The following is a 23729-nucleotide window of genomic DNA, read 5'->3' as shown; positions in this document are numbered from 1 at the left end:
ATCCTAGAGTGCCATCGGTTTGGACCAAAGCATGGAGACGAGGAAGTTCAAATGTATGGAGTGTGGGAAAGCATTCAAGTACAAACACCACCTCAAAGAGCATCTTCGCATCCACAGTGGTGAGATACAAAATAAGATCAAAACATATCCTCTCACTTTTCACTTCACCATTGTTTCCACTGAACTGCTAACCGTTACTTACTGTCAGAATTATATGGTATAAAATTATAACCAAATGGATGTGTAATAGGAATGAGCTTTACGTGATTCACGGCAGGACAAGATAATTATGGAAAAAAAATTATAGCCCACTCTGAAGGTATTTTCAACTCACTCTTTGGCATCTCTGTGTTTAGGTGAGAAGCCTTATGAGTGCTCCAACTGCAAGAAGCGTTTCTCCCACTCTGGCTCCTACAGCTCTCATTTAAGCAGCAAAAAGTGCCTCGGTGGGGGAGGGCATGTCGGGGGAAACTTGGGGAGTGGCAGCGTAGCGTTTAACGGACACAGTCAAAGTGCCTACCACAACTCACTTCCAGCATCTCCCTCTGCTGGTGGGGGCAGATCCAGTAATGACCACAGCTCGCTGTTGGCTTTACAAAATCAGGATAGTATCAGGTCCTTGGGTCATTTACCAACAGATTCTCACCAGCAATCCATGCAGGATTTCCATCAGACCTTCCCTGGCACGACTGACCCAGTTAGACTGTGGGATCGTTCACCGGAGCTGTCTCTGAGGAGTGGAATCATTAAAGGGACATCCCTGTTGCCTTATCTTCACTCTGGCACCAAGTTTGACCAAATGCTGCAGGACATGCTTCACAGAGATGTGAAGATAGAGCAAGACAAGGAAGAGGTAGAGGAGAGGAGGGTGGTCCATAATGGAAGAGGCCTTGAGAGGAAGATATCACCCGACAGGAGAAGAGAAGTGAGATCAGGTGAACCAGAGAGAAGTGCATTTGGGGTGACGTGTCGTTGGTGCTTGCAGCCCTTCTCAAACATGGCCGTTCTTCTACAGCATGAACACAACCTCTGTAAGATGAACAGAGAAGCAATGGAAGCTACTGACAGTTTTCGAAGGAAAGACCTCTCCTCGCCGCCTTTATTCTTCCCCAGATCAGCTCTCCATGCAGAAAACACCAAACAAAGTGAAGTAACTAATGGATTCTCCGGAAACAAGTCCCCTTCACAGAAGCCAAGCTGCCAATCTGTCCCACAGCAGCTTTTAGTGGCAATGCCGTCTCCTCCTCCCCGCCATGATGCACTGTCTTCTCGCATGTACCTGTCCAGCCAGGATAAAGGCAGTCCAAGCCATCAGTCCCCAGGGATGTCATCCCCCAGAGGCAGGAAAAGAGTTCCCTCTTCAGGCTTCAGTTCCCCTGTCTGCATTGATGTCACTAGCGGTCCACCTGAAACCTTGTCTCCTCAAAAAGAAACTAGCAGTCCATGGTCCACACAAAATGAACCTCTGGACCTCTCTCTACCGAAGCAGCTGTCAGAGCAAAAGGGAAGAAATAAAACCCTTAATGGGATCTCAGGGAGAGGAGAACGGAGAGAGCTTAGGACCCAACTAAGCAGACCAAGTGCAACTTCACATATGCCCCTTCAGCAGTACCCCATCATCAGCAGCACTGGTGCTCCAGTATTTCCAGGCTCAGTATTCAATGGGTTTAACATATTCAGCCAAACTGGAGTAGGTCTTCCACTTCACGAGAGTATGATACCAACTCCGTACAGTCAGGCAACTAGCAGTCCTAGGTTTCTCTCTCCTATGGCTTACATGATGGAGGCCAATGCAGAAGCTGTGCTGAAAAAGATCTACCAGGAGAGGCAAAGTTTTATGGTGAGAATGTCTTTCTTTTCACTGAAATGTGAAAAATAAGCACAAAATGCACATAGTATTTTATTCCAAACCAAAAAGCATATGTATGAATAACATTGCCATGATGTATAATTGTTATTTTTCCAGGGTGAGGTGTTAAACCGTAGTTCTCTGGACTACCTCTCTTTAACCGATGAGGGGTTTGAGGGAGATGGAGGACCAGGCAGGAAGAGGCTAAAGAAAACAGAAGAAGGACTTTATGCTTGTGACATCTGTGAAAAAACCTTCCAGAAGAGCAGTTCTCTTCTCCGACATAAATACGAGCACACAGGTCTGTAGCACAAACTGCATTTGCAAAGTCACCAGTGAAAAGAAAACTCCAATGACTTATCGTTCAAGTCATTAGAAAAACTATGTATCCCTTTCCTTCTTCCACTGGATCTGTCAGCTGAAAAACAGCTGACAGATGTTATTTAATGAACTTGATCATCATTAAGTGTGTTCAACTCTTTAAAAGCAGGAGATTGGCACTTTGCTGGTGTGGAGAATCATGGCTCAAAATTTTATCTCAAATCGTGTCATGTTCAGAGAAACTGGAAAAAAAAACTGTAGCTCTATTTTAACCTCAATTAATATGTTAGATGTTAAAGTTAATAGAAGTACAATTACCAAAAAAAGAATGAAAAAGTATCTCGTTTGCAGAAGGAATTTTGGAATCTTCAAAAATATATATGACTGTATAAATCAGACATCCAAATTTGCATCTAATTTTATCGTAAGAAATATTAAAAAATGTCTTTTGAACAGATGAGACCTAATTCCTTCCAAAAAAACCCCCACCGGTATGATTATATGGGCCACTTTTAAAAACACAAAAATTTGTACCGAACCGCACCCATCCATGTTGTACCGCTCAGTGAAAACGAGGCCTAAGTAGACATGTTAAGCAAAAACCACAAACTCTCTGTATCAACTATTAAACATAGTGGTGGATGGGTGATGATTTGGGCTTGTTGCACAATCCTGCATGAATTCATGATCAACGATCATTGAGTTGATTATGAATTCCCCTGAGATAAAGTTTAAAGCTTCTGCCCAATCTCCAACAGCATGGTTGAAAGTCTACATCGAAAGTTATCACAAGTAAAAATGTAGTTTTAGGGTATAGTTTGTTTTTTATGAGATTGTAGATGAAATTCCATATCTGCTTTGGATTATTACAATACTTATTTAAAATTGCAGAAATAACTGTTTTACATTTTCTGAACTTTGCTCTGCAGCTTCATCAAACAGCTGTTTAGTTTAATGAAACAATACCAAAAAAGAAAAGGCAGCATTGTTTGCAGATGGTTTTACTTCTAAAGTCCAAAATATATTTAATTAATTTCTAAACAGTTGTAAGCATCATAAGCCAGCTCATAACCCATGCATGAAACCACAAGTGGGTAGAAATCTTAAGTATGTGTTTATGCTTTATATAACAGCCAGACTGGCATAGAGTCGATAGTTTGATGTTACACCAGTATCAGCAAAGATTTCACAAATTGCTTCAGAAAGTGTTTTTCACTAAAAACTACTTAATGCTTTCAAAAAACTAAAGGTTCAGCCCTTTATCTGTTTAGAAAAAGCTAATGCATCCATTTTTCTTTTTTGAACAGAAGCAACTTCTTTGTGTTGTTTCAGGCAAACGTCCTCATGAGTGTAAGATCTGCAACAAGGCCTTCAAGCACAAGCACCACCTGATCGAGCACAGCCGGCTGCACTCTGGAGAGAAACCCTACCAATGTGACAAGTGCGGCAAACGCTTCTCCCACTCAGGCTCTTACTCCCAGCACATGAACCACCGCTACGCGTACTGCAGCAAAGACCAGGATCTGGACCAGGATCATGAGGACATGCCTCTCACCCCGGGAGCTGGCAGCAGTCTGGTAGGCAGCCTAGGTGAAGACAAATCTCTGTCTGCAGACGACCCACACACGGCTCACTCCTTCCTCAGTGACTCCAGCCTGGACGGAGCTGCGGACACTCTGAAAGAGGGGGAGGAAGAGGAGGAAAGAGTTAGAAAAATACATGAAGGTCTGTTGGAAGAAGCAGAGGAGCTGGGAAGTAGCCCCAATGAAGGGTCACCCACTGGGGAGAGTGAACTGCAAAATAAGCTTATTAACTGTGAAACAGGAAATCATATGAACAACACAGAGAACCAAATGTGGGACAGAGACACCGAGGACCAGATTGGAGGCTTGGATAAATGTGAAATGAACATGGATTTAACAGAATTACCTAGAATATTAATTTAACATGATCTTAACAAGCTTTAAGACTTTTAATTTTATATATTTCTACATATGCAACAGAGTGTTTTTCTTGTTTTTGTATGACAGAATGCACAAAACACCAATGATTTTGTGGCCTTAAATGGATGAAGCCATGCCAGTTATATTTGTGTCAATGCAAATGACAGTATTTTATCATGTTCAATAGACTTCAGTTACTTACAGTGTTATTCCAATTGTGTTTTTTTGTTTGGTTGGGGGTTTTTTTAACCTAAATGGGTTAACTGAACTAAAGTTACGTCACATATTCGGATGTGGCATTACATAAATCTTCAATGCTTGCTGCTCCTTATTGCACATTAAATAGTACTCGTACATACTTGTTTTTAACCTTAAAACAAAAGTTTTCTGTCTTTAACATTTATGTTGGTGTTCATTTAATGTCTGACCAAAGCTTGAAAAAATCATTTCTGCTCTTAATATGTGCACAAAACATTTTCTATCTTCTGCTATTTTATGTGAGAGCCCACATTTTTGTTGTGACATATAGCATTTGCTTCAATCAAATCGTGCGATTATATGTACTGGAGCTGACGACGTTGTTTGCTGTGAAATCCCAAAAAAAACCCATAACTTATTGCCAGGTGAACGACGGTTCTCCGTGGCCTCAGTCAGTCATCTGTTAAATGTTATAAACATGCAGCATAAAGAGGAACAACTGGAAAGTAGCTGTTTATTCATGCTTCAAACAAAAAGCAGTGGCCTGCACCTTTTTAAGCATTACTGAGAAGACAGTCATTTCTGCATCTTTGCATAAGATGTTAACGGGGGCAAAAGATAAACATAGTGTCCGGGGGTTTTTCCCCTTCAGGCATCAGATACCTTTTGGAATGTTTCACCGTTTGTTTGATAATCACAAATTCATCAGGTCCAAAGACATCTGCATTTTCTTGTAATAATTTGCATGCGCGGCAGCCTATTTTTGCAGTAAAAAAACATTAACTTGTCAAACACTTAAGCTTTTTTGACGAGGTGTGACAAGAGGGTCAAGATTCCGGCTGCATAGATCAGTTTTAAACTTCCTCTTTCTGACTGCGGTATAGTCAACGTGAAAAGTGCCTCAGATGTACTCAGACAACTGTGAGTAATCCGAAAAAGCTTTCGTACGATGAGACTTTGCAGACAGTGGTGCATGAGGTGTGACTAAGCTTGCAGCGCTCATGCATACTGCGTGCCAAAGATACTTCTCGTTAATATGTGTGTGTGTGTGTGTGTACGCCAAAGACATGCATATGTGACACACCAACTGTTATGCTATTCTTGCATAGTTCCTCACCTGTAGCAAAAGAACAGGCAAATACAAGTTTCACATTCACTCAGTTGCTGCACACCTTTCTATGGGTTTCTTTTTAAAAGTTTTTTTTTCACATTCATGCAAGTTTTTTATAAACTTTTTATATGTATATATATTTCCATTTTTGTAACAGAAATATACAGAATTTGTCTTGAAATTCTTGTATTTCATTTATTTTTCTAATTAAAAAATGACAGTTTTTGCACAATTTGTCCTGATTTGTGATTTCAGATCCAGCTATTATAGAGGGAGAAGATCTTAAAAGCATAAATTAAATTTTTACAACTTTTGACCCTTTAAACTCTATTCAGGAGATGAGCCATTGTCGGAAATTGAGGGAACTGTAAAAAAATAAAATAAAAGCAACAAATAATGCAGCTCAAAATCAAAGTCTGCAGCTTAAATTAAATTTGATAAAATGAATATTTATAAGGTGATTTGTCCTGTGAGGTAGAGGAAGTCAGGAGGATTGTCTGAGAGGAAACACCATAGAGTTAACACACCGACACCCTGAGAAGTGATTTAAAGACACTCTTAGGTGTCTTCAGCCTGGCAGTGATTTGTGACTGCTCATGACAGCAGAAACTGTAATTTCAGACAGGGCACTGTTACAGTGATGCTTATTGATAATTGTCTACTGAATTTGCATTAATCTTTTGACAACAGCAAATGTTTTTGTACTGATGGACACAGAAAGTACAAACTGCAGAAAAAGAAATACTTTTTTACTTTATCTTCACCAGATAAATGACCTCTGTGGTCTGGTCTTTGCCCGTTTCCGTCATCTGAAGCAATAGTGATAATAGTATGACTTTTCTGGGTTGCCAATAAGCTATTTCACATCCATGAAATATGTCCAGGCTAAAAAGAAAGCTTTTTAATAAAGAAAACAGTTACTATATAAAGCACAATCAAAATCCATAAGACATTGTCCAGATGACACTTCACATTCCTATATGGTACTCATTTCCTCAAGAGTTGTTTTGTGGTCAAAAAGTTATAACATTAATTATCTGATTTCAAAAGTGATAGAAATGCTAATTATGATTTATTTATATTCTAACACAGTAGGTTTCATACCTTTGAAATATATTTTCCCCTGAAAAGGCAAAGTTGACATAAATTTTGTTCATTTTTAAAGTTACGTCACTGAATAATCTGAACAATCTATGAAATAGTCCTCAAAACACCAATAAAATCAAATGCTTTTTCAGTTTTCAAAACAAGCGCTGACATTTGCATGAGACAGGCTGAGGCTGAGCTCTGATCTCAGCCCAGCCAGTTTCCCATCACAGAAAGCAGTAAACCATCAGCGATCACCAGGGAGTTCATACTTACATTGTTTTTTGTGGCTCTGTCTATTTGCATTATGATTCAGCAATGGTGACTAAATTCCTCTTGTAAACCTGTGTGTGGTATCTTTTGATATTTGATATGCTGAGTCTTAGGTTAATGACAGGTTAAAGGAGAAAAACCGAAACATCATCTTGCTGCAATGGGTGACGTGGATCAGATGCATTTACTTCATGCATCACCAGATTTTAGTGAACTGTACAAGTGCAATCTTTTCAATTGCTGCACTTTTCTGGTGGAAAAATACCAGTTGTGAGCAACATGCAGTCTGAATGAGCACAAGTTTAAGTTTCCTTTCCCAGCAACATCTGTGAAGCACAGGTGAAGATCAGTGGAGTTTGGCAAGCCCTTCCTGACATTTAATTTATGCTTAATTTACCAGTATGAGTCTTTAAAAGGCATGAAGATAAGAATAAAGACATCAATCCATCTCAATTGCAGTTAAATTCTGTTAAGATCATTTTAATCTACTACAAGCCAGTGAGCACTAGGTTTTCATTCAGATTTAGTAAAAATTAAATTAGTTTGGAGAGACATTCAGTTAAAAAAACATGTAACATATGTAAACATTTCACAGCCCTCCGATTCACCCCTTTCCACAACTTTTCTAAATATTCCAGACCAAAAAACATTTTGTTTTAGTGATACAAAAATCACATTAACTGCCAACAGATGCAAAAATGAAGGGTTTAAACAACTGTCTAAAATGGGTAGTAAGCAAATTTCTCCAGATGTCCGCAAAGCGGCTGCTGCTTTATTCGCATGCATTGATCCACAAGACCTATCTAGGTGTTGCATAAGTTTAGAGGTATGAATTTCAGGGATAATGTTATAAAAATTAAATTTTACCAAATAAAGTGTTTATCAGAAAGAAACAGTATATTCAAAAGGACTGTTTTGAATATACTGTTTTGTTTGGTGTATTTTTAGTGGGTGATTAGTAACTTATTTCATTCGAAAGTTAAATAAAAAACATGACAGAGCTCATTTTGCAGCTGTTTAACCACAAACGCTTTATTAACAGAAAGGAGTCCCCTGTCTGACAGTTTGGAACAAGAACAAAACATACAGCAGAAATCATCCATGAAACATTGAATACATCAGTGTTGTAAGGCGGGCACATTTCTCCTACACAATAAACTGAATGCAAACCTCTAATATAATATAAGGAGCCTCTGGTGCAATGCTGTCAAAATTTATGAACAAAAAAAAAAAAAACCTGATTGAAGGGCGTGCACATAAACTCTGATATAAACCGTGCACACATCATATGGATAAAATGAACAACAGTGGTTTGTCTGTTTAAGATGAAAGTATTTAAGCCAATCAAATTTAAGGACATCCTTGGGAGTTAACAGGCATGAAGCTACGACAACTCCTCATCAGTCAAACACAGTTTTAGGCTCTTTCAATCAACTCACCAGACTTCAAATGATACAAACACACAAATGAAGAAACACTTTTAATAAAAACTTAACCCACTCCCTCCCCTGCAGTGCCTCCTTTCGGCTCTTTTTTGTCTTCTGCCAAACCCACAGTCAATATAAAATTACCCAAGCCACAGAGCGAGAGGGTTTGAGGGGGAAAATCCACATTTTTAAAACATATGCATTTCCAGTTCCCCTTTTGTTCTGTTATTAAAAGCAGCATTCGCACCAATCACAGGGGACAACTCTGCCTGCCGAGTCTCCAAGGCCCGCATACCTCCACACGCCTCTGCTATCTCTGCACGCAAACTCGCCACTTGCAACAAACAACCTTTCATGGATATCACAGGCGAATCTCAGACAACACATAAAATTTTCTCTTGTTTTTATAGGAAGAGAGCTTATAATTAGGACGGAGAAACATGAACAAAAACCTCTCATTCTTATTAGTTTGTATTCAACTAGTTCAGAAAGTTCAGGTTACACACTATATATAAAGTGTTTCTAAGGGATAGGCAGAAATGCAGCTATTTACATTTAACTTAAAACAAGGAGTATGTACTAATAAAATAGATTTATATTTGTACAAGAAAAGCTCTGAAGGTTGACACTAAAAATACTAAAAAGGAACATTTATGGCCCAATTGGCACATTCATCCATTCACTGAAAATTACACTTTCAAAACTATTCCAAATTCTCCTTCTAAGCAATACACAGATTAATCTTCATGGAAATGCACTTTTTTCCAGTACGCAGTAATTCCACGCCAGTGCTGTGGGTGGGGTCTTGTCTGTCCGTTCTGCAAGACAAACCGGTGCTTTTCACAGTGAGATGGTTCTGCTAAGTTCTGTTTCAGAGCAACATTAAGACACGGCCCTCCTTATGTTGCTTGATGATTTTCTGGATGGAGGAGATTTATCAGTTTTACGGGTTTTTTTTTGTTTGCCCCAATCGAGTCTGAAACATCAACTAGAAGCGACTAGGAGGCGTCGGTTCCAACACTGCGCTGCCCTGGGGCTGGGCTCCACATCTGCGCTCAAAGGCACAAGCATTGCAGCTAAAATTGGCTTGTTTTACTATTATTGTTTTAACATGGCTTTTTATGGAGGCCAGATGTCATGATTAGCAGCTTTCTGTCCTGGTTCTTTGTACCCCACAATTATCTTTTGATGTGAAATCCATTTTACACCATATGAGTCTAGAGGCCATTGCTGCAATGCTTCTGCTTCAGTCTGATTTAAGGGGCTGGGGAACGAGTCCGTTGGGGGGGGGGGGGGAGCTGCCGCCACCTCCTGGCCTGAAAGATCAAGAGAGGCCTCTTGTTCCGAAGATGTGGTCAAACTCGCTCAGGATTAGTTCCACTGCCTGGTTCTGGTAAATCATGTTCACCGCCATGTTGCCATTATCACACTCTGGACGCATCAGGGTCGGCCCGAACACAATGCCGATGTTCTGGGTGGTCATTCTGTTGGTGTTGGACCGTTCCAGCACTCTGCAGAAAATATAAAAGTTAAAAATGCAGCATAAGCACCACCTTTAGCAATAAACGTAAAAGGAAAATGGTGGAAATTATTCTAGAAGAAGAATGTAAAATTGGTCCTCCATGTGAAGAGGCAGTCTGAGACAATTAATCACTTTGACTCAATCTAAAATAAAGCCTCAAGTTTAATTTATCCACAACATTTAAACTTTCTTTAAAGCGTATTGGACCTTGACTGTCAGAAAGTTGTTTCAGTAAAATACATTTTCAGATGGAAGTGTTTTCTTTATTGACCAAATCCAGAACGATTCATCAATTGGACAAGAAAACACAACTAAACACAAGAGGAAGAATAGTTTAAAGACATGCTTTCCAGATTATCTACAGCACCCAGTATTTTATACCTTCAAATCTGGGCTACTCTAGAGTCATTTATAACACTTGCAGCTTAGTTATTACTTAATTTACATTTAGTTCTGAAACATCTCTTTAGCAAATATTACCTTTTGTAACCTGCTAATTTTCTATTTATTCCTTGTTCTCCATGTGTCTCATTTTGTTCTCCATTTTTGGGGCTTTACCTGACAAACTAACTACCTGTCACTTACCACTTACTCACATTTCATATAGTTCTTTTTTTATTACATGCTTTACTTTTTACTTTCTATCTCCTTAACTTCTGATCTAATTCTCTCGTCACTGATGACATTTGATTTAATTATTTCTGAATTGCTTATTTACTATTTCCACTTATTCAACTCGTACTTTCTGCTTCCAATCCAAACAAATGAAAATCAGCGAGATGTTAAAGCAAGAAGAAAATGATTTAAACATTCAAGCCAGAAGAGACACAATAACATGGAGCAGAAGAGACGGTCAGGACATTATGGTGGAGTAAGAAATTAAAAACTATCAACCAGTTTAATAAAAATTGGTCCAACATGTTCTCTGTAACTACTTAGTTTAGTCACGTCCTGCCTGTCTGTAACTGCGACACAGACCAAGTTTTATGAGCAATGAATCCTGAAATTCTGATCATTCCACAGGCTTGAAAGTATCTGTCTTCCAACTGGACTTTTCTTGTTTTGCTGATCCCTGACATTTCAAAGAGGGCCACCATGAAGCTGACATTTGAGGCTTTGAGTCAAATATCTGAGCTACTCTCGAAAGAAGTCCCATAAAATTGGATTCTCATTTCTGTCCTTTGACGAAGATGAGCTGAAAGGACAGACGAGCTTCTCATTAGCCCTACATAGAAACAGGGCTAATGTCCAAAAATCTGGAACTCAAACAATATTCCAAGCCGGTTCACATCTATTTCTATTTTTATTCTGCTAATCAAATGCTACCAAGTTAAGATGGCTCTGAGGGTTGCAAAGTAATGACTTTTGCACTTTAGATGTGTTCTTAAAACACCTACGTTAGTGTGTTTGACTGTGTGGTACTAGCAGGGGACTGAGGAATGGGTTAAAACCACAGCATGAGGCATTCTTCTAAAAATGCCATTCCCACCAAGCCACAGAAGAAGCCAGCAATTGCTCAAAACTTCCACATTAAAAAGAGACGAGGAAAAAAAATGGAGAGCATAGGGAAGAGGAAAAAAAAGACATGAGCGAGGAAGAGGGTGAAGAGAGAGAAAAGAGAGCGAGGTTCCAGTGGTGGCGGCGGTGGTGTTGGTATGCCTTCCAGCAGACGAACCACAAGGCTCCCATGGGACCTTCGAGGCAAAAACGAGAAGAAGAAGAAGGGAGAAGAATGAGGGAGAGACGGAAGAAAACGATGAGGCAAGGGAAGGAAGAATGAAAAGAGTGAAGAGAAAAGAAAGGAAATGGGAGGGGGAAAGGAGATAGAGAGACAGAGGTGGGGGGTGATTGAGCAGGGAGATAATAAATGAAAACCAGAGAGAGGAATGACATGAGAGGGAAAATGAGGGAAAGACACAGACAAATTCATGGGGTCCACCACACCCTGGCACAAACATGAGCTTCAGAACACGAACGCTCACCCCTGAAGTGGAAGAAGAAAAGCCATAGGCGGTAAAAAACACACATTTTATGTAGTGCAAAAGGAACTGGCTCGCAGAACATCATACACCATTCATCTCCCGCCAGCCTTTTCATCTTCACAGTAACCCAAACTTAACAACAGCGTGATCCTGGTACACTTCAGGCGCTGTGGCCAAAAGAATCGCTGACAGGGAATATGAAGGGACACGCAGGAAAACTACTCCCTCTTGTGGTGAGATTCAAGGGGAAACGAGTTGGAGAAATTATATCAGCCAGCTGTCAGGGTGCTTGATGAAATTAATTTAAAATTGACAACAATCTGAAGAGACTAAAACCCAGAGAAACACATCACACAAACACATCAAGTTCAGTGAATTAAATCTCATTTTCTCACCGTCTGAGATGCCGGCATATAAACTCCAGGGTGTCATGGTTTGGAGGGGGCATGTTAAACACCAAACACTTCAGCCGATCCACTTTGTCCATGTGGTCCGTCATCTCTGCAACACAGGGCAGAAGGCAGAAGATGTTAAAATAATTATCACCCATGTGTGTTGCAATTTCTGCACTTTAACAGGATCCAAAGCCTGATTTACATATTCACTGATTAACTCTGCGTGAAGCCGCTTTTAAATCTGATACAGCAGTATGCTGTTATCACGTATCATCACAGCGGTGTGAGAAACAAAATAGGAAAGTGCTGACTGTAATAGGAACAGATAAAATAGCATCAATTAAGAATATTTATTTTATCTTAATGTGAATTTTTTTTTGCAGGGTGTGAAATTCACACACGAGATTATCTGCTACAAAAAAGTCAATACACTGATATTGAGTCTTATCAGACAAGTGAGGCAAATCAAATAGATTAAATGAAAAAAACAGTTTTTCATTTAAAAAACATGTTTTGTCTTGTCAGAAAAATCTCATATCTGATTCATGGCAACATGCTAAATAGTAACTTAAATAATAGGAATTATTTTACTGCAGAGTTGTCATGCATCACCTTCATGTCAAGAGAACAGCATTAGAAAAAAAAATCCATAAATTCAACTTAATTTAGCCATGCCATTTTATTTTGGGACAGTTTTTGATATGTATCCCGTCTCTGTGCAGAGTAATATGCCAGATAATAATACTTCTTCAGTAACTCTTAATTAAAAAGCCTTCATAATGAACAAGATTCCTGTTGTGAGTTAAAGGAAAAATCTTACTACTCAGATTTTACATTCTCTTCTCTGGTTCCCTGTTTTATCTAGGATGTAGTTTTAAATTTGTCCTTCAATAAATAATCATTTAAAGTTCTGAATCTTGCTTCATCTTATTTTAGAGTTTTATATGTTCCCAGCAGAACAATTTGCTTTCAGACTGAATGTTTGCAAGTAATTCCTACAGTTTCAGCTATCAGGCTGATGGATTTCTAGGAGCCAAAGACCCTGTTCACTTTTAAGACCAGCTTTAAGCTTTTCCTCATAGAATATCAATCAATCAATCAATCATCAGTCAAGTGTATTTGCATCAGCACTGCAGTTCAAAGTGCTTTACGTCATAAAACATAAAAAAAGAGACATCAGATAGTTGACAGCTGTCAAAACCAATAATAGACGTTACATTTTGTCAAATGCCATCATTGAAAATATCAATATGCATCAAATATGTTGGTCAAGGTTTAATTCATTATGGTTCAAAAGCAAACAGGTGGGTTTTTAAGCCTTGATTTAAAGGAACTCAGTGTTTCAGCTGTTTGCAGTTTTCTAGCAGTAATAACTGAAGGTGTGTGCTGACTTTAGATCGTTCAACTTTAGGTTCAAAGATAATACATTTAGTTTTGTTTCAGTTCAACTGGAGAACGATTTGAACCAGTTGGGTTCTGGATCAGAAAATCCTACGTAACTCTAGTTTCAATATGGTCGACAGAGCCAAATGCTGTGTCGACCAATGCTGGTTCTGGTCCAACAGAACCAGCACTGCGGTTCTTCCACAGTCTATATTTATGTGGATATCATTGTGGATGTCATTAAAGATTATAGTTGGAGTGGTTTAAGTTGTTCTGAGCTATCTCTGCCATTATGGTGCTGCTGGACAACCACTGACCGTTCTTCTTCACTCTGCTCACCATTAATGCATGTTTTGCCATTTCAGTTGCCTTTCACTCGGTGTTCTCTTTATTTTTCTCTCTCGTACAAAGTACTCCTGGCCATATGTTTTGTTTATGTTTCATTTCCCCCCTCTAAATGTTCTGCTGGAAGAGGTACTTGGCCTTTTGATGCTGGCTCTGATTTTGCTGGAAGTTTCTTCAAGTTAAAAAGGAGCCATTTCTCTTAACCGTCAACTAATTAATGAGGGATTGCAGTAAACTGTCAACTTTTTTCTGTTTGTTTTTTTTTAAAGATAAACAATGTTTCAAGTGGGATTTTTGCTCTGTGACTAATGCATTTACACATAGATACGTTGATTCTTGATTGACTTGCTCTGCTTTCTGATTTTCTAAAGCAAGATTAGCTAAATTCTTGAAGAAGGTGTGTTTCAACAGTTTAATAACGACCTAAAAATGACCAACCACTTTGACGTTTTTTCGTCCGGTTTCCGTGCTCACCACAGTACTGAGACTGCCCTTATAAAAGTGTTCAGTGACATCCACATAAATACAGAGTGTGGTAGAACCACAGTGCTGCTCTGCTGGACCTCAGTAGAGCATTAGACACTGCTGATCATGTCATATGATTGAAACACATTGAAGATATGCTGTTGTATCAACCTTCCAAATCTCTTAGATGTTCTGGTCTAAGTCTGCTCTGCATCTCCAGAACCAGAACCAAATATGCAGAAGCATCATCAGCTTTTATACTCCACTAATCTGGAACAACCTTCAAGAAAACTGCAGAAATTTTGAAATACTGAGTTCTTTCAAATCAATGCTAACAACCTATTCTTTAAAGCTGCCTTTGATTAATAATAACTGATACATTCATACTTGTCTGGATTGCACATTTTTGTTACTTCTCTCTATTTTGCCAATGTGATAATATGTTTCTTTTTTTGTTTGTTTGTTGTGTTATGTTTTTATCACATGAAGCACTTTGATCTACCTTATTTACTAAAGGCACTATACAAATAAACTTGACGTGACTAAGAAGAACAAAGTTCCTCTGGAGTTGCTACACAATTCAATTGCAAAAAGGTGATGAGAAGCAGAAAGCAAGCTCACATAACTCCAATTTTAAAGTCTCTTCAAATTTAAGATTTCATCTCAGTTCATCTGTCTTATGGTTAAACTATTTTTACTGTTTTGCTACTGTTGTGTTACATTTATCTGTCTCTCTATTCTAGTTGTAAATAATTATTACTATTATTTACTGACTTAGGCATTTGTTGGTTTGAGTGTGTATTGCTTTCATCTCCTTCCTTTTTAACTACTGTAAAGCTATTTGTGCTACATTTAATTGTAAGAAAACTGAATCTTGTTGCTATTTTTTACAAGTGAATTCAACTGAACGATATTTAACTAACTTTTATTCGAATTTGGCCAAATTGCTCTGAGCTGAGTTGCCTGAGATTGTTGATGTGGAAAGGTGCTCAATCAATAAGCCAAGCTGAATTTTGTAGATTTATGGCTTGTTTTTTTTAAGAAGGGAGTCAACTGAGAGGTTCTACAGAGGTAGAAAGGAGAGGCAGATTTAAACAAATGTATTGAATTTCAAACGTATTATGTCGTCTCCAGAAGAGAAAAATGAAACTGCGAACATTTGAAAATAATCAAAAACATTACTGTTTTTAAAGCCCACCCTGTATAAACAAAACATAGCTCAGTTTTTGTCAGTATATAATTATAACTCTCTCAGTCTTGGAATTGATGCAGAAGAACAGTTTTCATCATGTCCTTTTGGCCTTTAATATATACTTAAAATTAAGTAACTAAAATATATCCCTTTCATTTCTCCATTTATGTCAACAACATCTCCGCATTTCTAAACTCATAAAAATATTTAAGGAGTGAACAAATGCACTGTCTCATATTCAATCAAAGGCAGAACATTGCAGGATCAGACTGGCTGTTTCTAAGCAGAGGTAATCCTGACAGCTGTTAACTTCTCCAGGAGTCCAGTAACCATCAAAGCTATCATTGCACGGCAGGGCAGCAAAGACGGAGACTCTTGTTCAAAAAGAACATCACTGTCCCTCTGCAGTGAGAGATAAGATAGACAACTCAGGAGAGTGCAAAAGACAGGTTTGTGGATGAACGAAACTAAAATAGAACAGCAGAGTCTTAAAGCCTGGACTGAAAACTCTTCAAAGCTGATGAAATTTTATTTCTTTATAGGGGAGACTTTCCAACACTGAAATAGTGACCGATTTTTACAACCAAGACATGGCTTGGCCAAAAACAAAACCTCTTACTGATCCAAATACCATCTTCAACTCTCCATTTTTCCATCCAATAATACAAACCTCATCACTGATACCAATATAACCAGTACAGGTTGTACTTAAATCATTGACATTCAAGCACACTCTGTACCATATGTTTACTGCATACTCAAACGAGGTCATAAGGAAGAGTTCAGGAGTGGCAGCATGAATATAACATATTTTTAACCTCATAATTCGATGGTGACAAAGTGAGAAAACACCAGAGTGAACTCTGTCCTGGTTTTGACTCAGTAGGAGCAAAACCCTAGTATTTATTCATTATGAAACGAGCCGAGGACAAACACAAAGAGATTAAATCAAAATATATCCTGTGCAGGTGGACTGGTGGTCTATATGTTTCCTAAGTTGATTTTAGAAATCAGCCAACACAGATTTAAAATACTAAGAGCAAAAACTAAAACATGTCATACAAAAAAGTTTTGAGGTTTAAAACGTTTCAGATCAGTAACAAAGCTAATTATTTTAATATGCTTAGTCGGGGATTTTTTTCCACTCACATCTGCTGTGAGGCAATTTTATAAAGCAAATAAAGATGCACAGTGCAATGCAAATGTATTTTGTTCCCCTTGATCCCAATATGAAATAGCACAAATTGTAAAGCGAAAGTAACCAATAGGTTTAAATTTTTTCATGAGGAAATTCTAGAAAATGTGGATTAAATAAAATCCAGTGCAGAACTAATTACTTTTCAGAGAATAGTGTCAGCTCTGCATGTAACTTAATCTCAGTACAAGCATAACTGTTCTGTGAAGACTTCTGAGGTCTGCAGTAAAACATTAGTGAGCAAACAGCCTCGTAAAGAACAAGGAGCAGAGCAGACAGGTCAGGGATTAAGGAGAAAAAGCTCAAAGAGCACTGTCTATCATCTGAAAATAGAAGGGTTTGGCAAAACTGAAAACCTGTCAAGATATGCCTGCCCGCCTAAACTGACAAACCGGTCAAGGAGAGCATTAATCAGAGAAGCAGTCAAGAGGTTCATGGTAATTCTGGAGGAGCTGCTGAGATCCACTTCTATGTTGGGATGATCTGTTGACAGGAAAGTTATAAGCTATGGATTCCATAAATCTGGAATCTTTTTATGGAAGAGTGGCAAGAAGAAAATCCACTGTTAAAAGAAAACCATAAGAAATATAAAGTCATAAGCCATGTTGGGGAAACAGAAAATATGTGGAAGAAGGCGCTCTGATTAGATAAGACCAAAACTGAGCTTTTGGCAAACAACACGATGGTGGCAGCATCATGTTGTGGGGATAGGAAAGCTGATACAGTCAAAGCATTTTCATGAGTTCACTCACAAAACTCTCAGATGTTATTATAACTGAAGATGGTACCCCGATATCAGTGGGGCTGCATACAAATTCACACCACAAAGTTTATATGTTATTTTGGAAAAAACTAAGTAAATAAAATAAAAAACTATGTGTCACATTTCTTCAAAGACAAAGCTGTGCTCCAATTTGTGTTGGTCTGTCACATAAAATCCCCTCAAAATAAATTTATGTTTGTTTCTATAACATTACAAATTTTTAAAACCTCAAGGGGTATAAATACTGATACAAAGCACTGTATTTACATTTCTCTTTGACAGATCGATTAAAAATGATTGCCATTTTCTGATGTTCTCTCACAGTGTTCAGTGAAAGACTGAATAAAACGTGGCGTATGATATAACCCATGTGAAAGGGCGCAGAAGGCGGTCACTCACTGACTGTCTCCACGATGTCGGTGAAGAAGCCGTAGGGAACGAGCGGTTCAGGAAGCTCACGAAAGAAAAGTTTCAAAGCTCCCGTGACGACATGGATGTCCTCCCACTCGCTTTCGTCCAAATTCAGCTTCTCCTCTGAGACAAGGAGGAAGATTACAAGGGAGGGGGGAGGAGAAGAAGAAGAAAAAAAAAAATCAGACAAATGAAGTCAGAGGAAGAAAATGAAAGAGGAAAAAGGAAAGAGTTCATATGACGTAAGCAGCGAGTTCATTCACTTCAGGGCTGAGGCGCAACATGAAGGCTGGTAGCTGCAGGAAGAAGATAGGGTGAGAAAAGTACGAAAAACACCTACGCTTACGCAGACACACTCCTCAGATGATGAAGCACACTTCTTTTACATCAAGTCTGACTAATGCTTCTCGAATTGAACCAAAAATGCCAAACGCTTTGAGGAACAGCAGCCTGTACAATTCTGAAGGGAAAAGCATCAGTCAGAAGTACAACTGAGGTAAGAAGCATGTAAAAAAAAGGAAAATTTTCTGCTTTGTCCACTTGGTGGCGCCCATGGACTGTGTGACAACTGTACAACCTGCTGCATGTTATTACATCAGAAATCTTGAAGCACAGAGGCCTAAAGGGACACACACACATCAAGCAAACAGTATCACAACAACGGCAAAAGAAGGGAAAAAATGCTATTCTGCTCCCATCTGCACAGCAGCTCAGCACTGCTATAGTCAGCTCTCTGGGTGGGCATTGTGGGGACCTTTTCCCCCAGTGAGGCATTCACATTATGTAGTGCACAAAACACAAAGCAGACTGAGTTAGAAAAGAAAGCAGGCCGATTTAATTCTCCTTCTGCCTGAGACTACCTTGTACCAGGTCCGCTGGGAACATGAAACGGCCGTCTGTGGTCAGCGCTCGTTCTGCAAAAACCAACAGTTTTTCAGACCGATTTCTGCTGCGTCCACTTTATCAACAACGAGGATGTGAAGTGTAAGTCATGCGGTAACAAATTTCATTCAGGTTAAAGGTCACTTTTATAGTTTGGACATTATCTATAATCAACATTTAAAAAGATCGTAAACAACCTTTAAATTATAGGGATCAACTTATTTTGTACACATTTAAAATGTTTTTCATGTTAGACTAATTTTGTTTGAAAAGTTATCATTTATTGAAATCATGTTTTTTTTTTTACACTTTAGGATACATTTAAATGGTAAAGAGCAAATATTTATGTAATAAAAGCATAGTGCACAATTATTGTATTTTTCATAATAGCTATATTTTTGAGTGAAAGAGAAAAGTAGAAAACTGAGCATTTAGGCTAAATATCATTGTTATTGACAGAATTAGCAGGAATTGAGACAGGTGCTTTTTCCCCCTCCTCTCCATCATCCTCACCGTGGTCCACCAGAAAGCGAAGTTTCTGAATCACAGCCAGGTTTCCCGAGACTCTGTAGATGCCATCAGTGTCCAGTCCTGCAACACATCACACACGCATCAAAAAATGCTCGAGACCAAGACCGGTCTCAAGTACTACAACACTGAAGTCCTTGAATTTGAGAGACAGAGTGGAGATGAGAGAAGTTTCACTATGTTTTGCAATCCAAAATAGAAATACAGAAATGTTACGTGTTGCATGACATCCTCTGACTACCTTGAGCTTCTTTGTAACATTTCACCACCCGACGTTTAACAATCGCCCTACAAAGTTTGAGCCAAAATGTCTTTTGAAAAATCAATAGCCACTAGACAGATCTAAAAAAAGAACAGCAAACTCACATTTGGTGCTTAATGCTGTTATAACTGTAAGCTTTTTGTTTAAAATTAGTTTCACTTTGTCTTGTAATCCAACGACTATTTAAATGAGTGACTATGTCATCTGAAAAACTCATTTTTCACTGATTTCAACACTGATTCACATCATGCACAATGATCCTTTGCCTACTGTCAAATTACTGATAAAAGAGCCTAAAAACAACCAAGTCAATGTCACCAAAAGGAACGGCCTACAAATCTGAATTGGCTACACTAGTGCAGAATGAGAAAACTCAAACAAATTATTAGATAATTGATATGTTCTTTTTTCATATTGATTGATTAACTTGTTTTTCATCACATGATCCAGACCGACTCATAATTAGTAGAGTGTGCAAGGCGTGAATACTCAAAGTGAAATTAATAGTTTTCCTCCTTATCTGCGACAGTAAAATAAATAAATTAATTAAAGCTAAAGAGGAGAATCTACATAAGCACCTTTAACCTTTTACAGACTGTAGTTCCTTATTTATCCAAGCTAATAAACTTTTTTATACTTTTAAGAAATCAGGGGGTATTATGCCTTTGTTATGTCTAGTTTTTTAGCAAGATAAAAAAAAGTATTTATCTCACTTTGTCGAATAGGTTACATCATAACCTTAAATGCCTTGAACTCACGATGTTACTCCTTTGACATATTTAATTAATCAAAACCAGGTTTTAGAATCCTAATAGCTTTTTTTCCTTCTGTGCATGAAATATTCATCACTGCATTGTTTCAAAACAAGTCAATTTTCTCTCATTTATCTCTCACAGCCTGGCAGCTGTCATGAGATCTTCTCTGGATCACAGCATTGTTGTTTTTGCTCTCCGTTGGGCCATCACAACTATTTCTAGTGGCTACGGTTAAGAGGATTTATGGCACAAATCTGTAAAAGCAGTGGGCTCAGAGTTGCTGTCAGCTGATGCACAAAACAGATTTCAGGACCTTCTTTCCCCCCACAATGTCCACAGTCAGCTGTGATCACGTGTTTTCAGTGACTGTACCTCTCTTCTCCACAGCCTCAGTGCAAAGTCTGACGAAGCGGGGGACGGTGCTCCTTTCTCTCTCGCAGAGCATCTCCAGGCGGCAGCCAAACACCTGATCTGAGGGGCGAAGACAGATGGACAAAAAAAAGAATTTTTTTTTCCATGTTGGTTTAAAACGTTGTTTTCATCATGTCAGAGCTACAAGATGCAGTTAATCTTCCAAAAACGACGTTCAGTGGGAGAGAAACCCCCTCTCGTTCTCAGCAGATGTGTTTGCTCTCACGCTAGATGATGCAATTTAACTCATGCACTGTACTCCATAAACAATAGAGTAACTTAAATGTGTGGCACCAATATCTAGAACAATGGGAGACTTTAAAAAAAAGAACAGCATGCAGCCACTAAAACATATTCTACATTTCTGCCTTCCACTTTCTGCATTCCACTGCCTTCCAATAATCTGAATGTCAATTTTAAATCACTATAAAATTATATTTTCTGACACAAAGAGAGCTTTTGGAATTAAGTCACCATAAAATGAAAAACCCAAGACCAAATACAGATGATCATCAGTCATCTGGAACCGTAAGAAACAACAGCTTATCACTGTCAACAAAAATCTGATTATTTTCTTGACAAGAAATACCTTGCTGAGGGGGATATGTTAAACAGATTTGCGACAGTTTACTCGTAATATAAAACAGGATGAAGTAAAATCGTTTATTGTCCCTTAAGGTTCTCTCTAAAGGAAAACCAGACAGACATTGTGAAAAGGTGGAAGAATCACGTCTGAGCAGAGGTTACGGCACGGCCACAGCAGACGGATCTGGTAATGAGTCAGTAGGCAGACCGTCGGGTCAACCATGGATGCTGGAGGCAGTAAGCGTCTAGTGACTCAGTTTTTAAAATAACTCTTTTAACAAGTTTCTTATTTTTAGCTGCTATCTGTCAAGTTCAATCAACTTCCCTTCCAACTTCTAGATGTCTTTCATCTGAATGTCTCAATGTTTCCAGTGAGGAACCGGCTGGCATCAGTGCTTGTGAGATTACCAATACTGGTCAGAACCACAGCAAGAATTACCACATCTACCTGAGTCCACAAATGGACATTCTTTCCTGTGGTGAAATGCAGTCACAGTGGGCTTGCCACAGACTTGGCAGCATGCTAATTCGTTCAATCTCTGAACTACTGACCTCAAACATTTCTCTTGGCAACGATTCCACACAGAGCAGACTACAACTGAATTGAATTATGAAACATTTTGTAATCCAAATGTTAGATTACAATGTCTGAAATGTCTGATTTTTTCTCAATAACATGCTGTGAAAGAAGCTGCGGTCATTAAAACTTTAAACCAGTTTGTTTTTTGCACTGAATGACGACTGATTTTGGTAGAACAATATTCATACAGAAATTTTAGGACACAACCTTAAAATAAAAGTAAAGCCACCAAAAAAATTGGGTACACTAAGTTATTTAGTTACACAAAATAACTAAATATAAAAGACAATATAAAAGAAGTTACACAAGTTATTTCCTACTGCATGTTACAGCCTTCGTTTAGCGAAAGCTAAGTTGAAGTTGTTTTGTAGTGCAGCTGCCTCTAATGTTTTGACCAGTAGACCTGATGGGACATGCATGTATATCTGCATTCATAGACCAGCCATTATGATATTTCTCTGAAAATTCAAATGTTATTTATATCATCCAGCATTTAAAAACAAAGCTTAGACGAGGCGCTGAAGTATTTCCTTCCAAAAGCATTTAAATCACGACTTATTAAATGGCTTATGAAAAACATTTATAAGAGAATAACATTACTGGCCACTGAAGTTTATAGGATGAATAAATTAATTGTGTTACTAGTGTTAAAAAAAGTTACTTACTAAACAGATCAGGAGAATTGCATCACAAAATCACCAGGGAATGTGGCATCACTGCAGGATAAATGCTGACACTTCCTGCCTGCCATCATAACTTTAATCTGTTTCACTTAAATCACACAATCTCTTTACATAACTTTCAAAAAAATCTTGTGATTCAGCTTTAAGAATAATGTATTATAATAATAATACATCATTTTATGATTCTCCATACTTTTGAATAAACATCTTGGTACTTAGATGTTAAGACAGAAATCTTACCTTTAATGAGCCCTTTCTCCTGCAGAGCCTGCAGAGGAGGTCTCTTCAGGATCAGCTTCTTCAACCGGGTCTTCACTCTTTTCCTCTCCGTGTTTTCCAGGTTAGACACAGAGCGAGGGACTATACAGGGAGAAGAAGAGGAGGCAGCAGAGAGGGAAGATAAGGTAGAGGAGGTCAGTGCGGGGCATTCGGCCCCGGGCCAGGAGAACAGAGGAGGAGGGATGGTGGTGAGAATGAAAAGCGGGAGCGCCGGGCGACGACGGAGGTGAGCGAGGACTGACGGTGGGATTATCTGCCATGGGGGCTGAGCTAAGAAATAGGTGGGCTTGACGGAGGATATGATGGAAGTCAGGATAGAGAGATGCAAGAAGCCTGCATGGAGGTTCAGAGAAAAGAGTAATAATGCTGAGAGAGGCTGAGAAACAGAGAGTAGGGGAGGAATGGCAGGAGTGAGAGGCAACAGGAGGGCACGACTTACGAGAATTTCTCCTGTCATCCTCGTCACCGCTGTGGTCCAGCATCTCCACGCTGCCAGCTCGCCTCAGAGAGTACTGGAGGACGTTTTCTAATGGATTTTCCCGATCCTGCAGAATGAAGAGGGGGGAAGATATTGAATAATACTGTACAAGAGTTTTAAACAAATCACAAATTTATTCATGCATTTCTTTCAAGCTAAAGTAATAAGAGAAACTTTCAAAGACGTCCAGAAAGTCCAAAGAACCCGAAGAAATGGTTGGAATTTTTTTTTCTTTTGTTTTCAAGAACATTAACTTTTCTTTTGGCTTTTTATCATATTAGTCCAAGAATTTCAAAGTATTTGTTTTGTAGGTTAAAGTCCTATGTTCCCCTGGGCAAGGCATTTAACCTCAAGCTCAGTCCATTTAACATTTATTTGCAAATTAAGGCATTGTGAAGAGGAGGCAAAATACATAATTTGCCAGC

General features: G+C 38.7%; 2 protein-coding genes across 8 annotated transcripts in view; one reads left to right on the top strand and one right to left on the bottom strand.

Annotated features, from left to right (window-relative positions):
* Positions 1-5591, top strand: part of LOC129358481 (zinc finger E-box-binding homeobox 1-like) — a 36204-nt gene extending 30613 nt beyond the window's left edge. Inside the window, exons 5-8 of the mRNA XM_055027567.1 lie at positions 8-119; positions 357-1840; positions 1967-2150; positions 3503-5591. Coding sequence (XP_054883542.1) covers positions 8-119; positions 357-1840; positions 1967-2150; positions 3503-4116 — 2394 coding nt within the window. The 3' untranslated portion in view covers positions 4117-5591. The remainder of the gene's footprint in view (positions 1-7; positions 120-356; positions 1841-1966; positions 2151-3502) is intronic.
* A 2195-nt stretch (positions 5592-7786) lies between these two features.
* Positions 7787-23729, bottom strand: part of arhgap9 (Rho GTPase activating protein 9) — a 96181-nt gene continuing 80238 nt past the window's right edge. For 6 of the 7 annotated variants that reach the window (XM_055027558.1, XM_055027561.1, XM_055027562.1 and 3 more), the window contains 8 exons: positions 23266-23371; positions 22788-22907; positions 20661-20759; positions 19257-19334; positions 18722-18775; positions 17850-17984; positions 12108-12213; positions 7787-9719 (listed from right to left, as the gene is read on the bottom strand). In XM_055027558.1, coding sequence (XP_054883533.1) covers positions 9533-9719; positions 12108-12213; positions 17850-17984; positions 18722-18775; positions 19257-19334; positions 20661-20759; positions 22788-22907; positions 23266-23371 — 885 coding nt within the window. In that variant the 3' untranslated portion in view covers positions 7787-9532. The remainder of the gene's footprint in view (positions 9720-12107; positions 12214-17849; positions 17985-18721; positions 18776-19256; positions 19335-20660; positions 20760-22787; positions 22908-23265; positions 23372-23729) is intronic. The other variant, XM_055027564.1, reaches the window with a different exon arrangement.

Source organism: Poeciliopsis prolifica, unplaced genomic scaffold (genome assembly GCF_027474105.1).
Source record: "Poeciliopsis prolifica strain line A6 unplaced genomic scaffold, Auburn_PproV2 SCAFFOLD003, whole genome shotgun sequence".
In the NCBI taxonomy this organism is placed as follows: Eukaryota; Metazoa; Chordata; class Actinopteri; order Cyprinodontiformes; family Poeciliidae; genus Poeciliopsis; species Poeciliopsis prolifica.
Note: the sequence above shows the minus strand (reverse complement) of the source record. Positions and strands in the feature narration are given on the sequence as shown.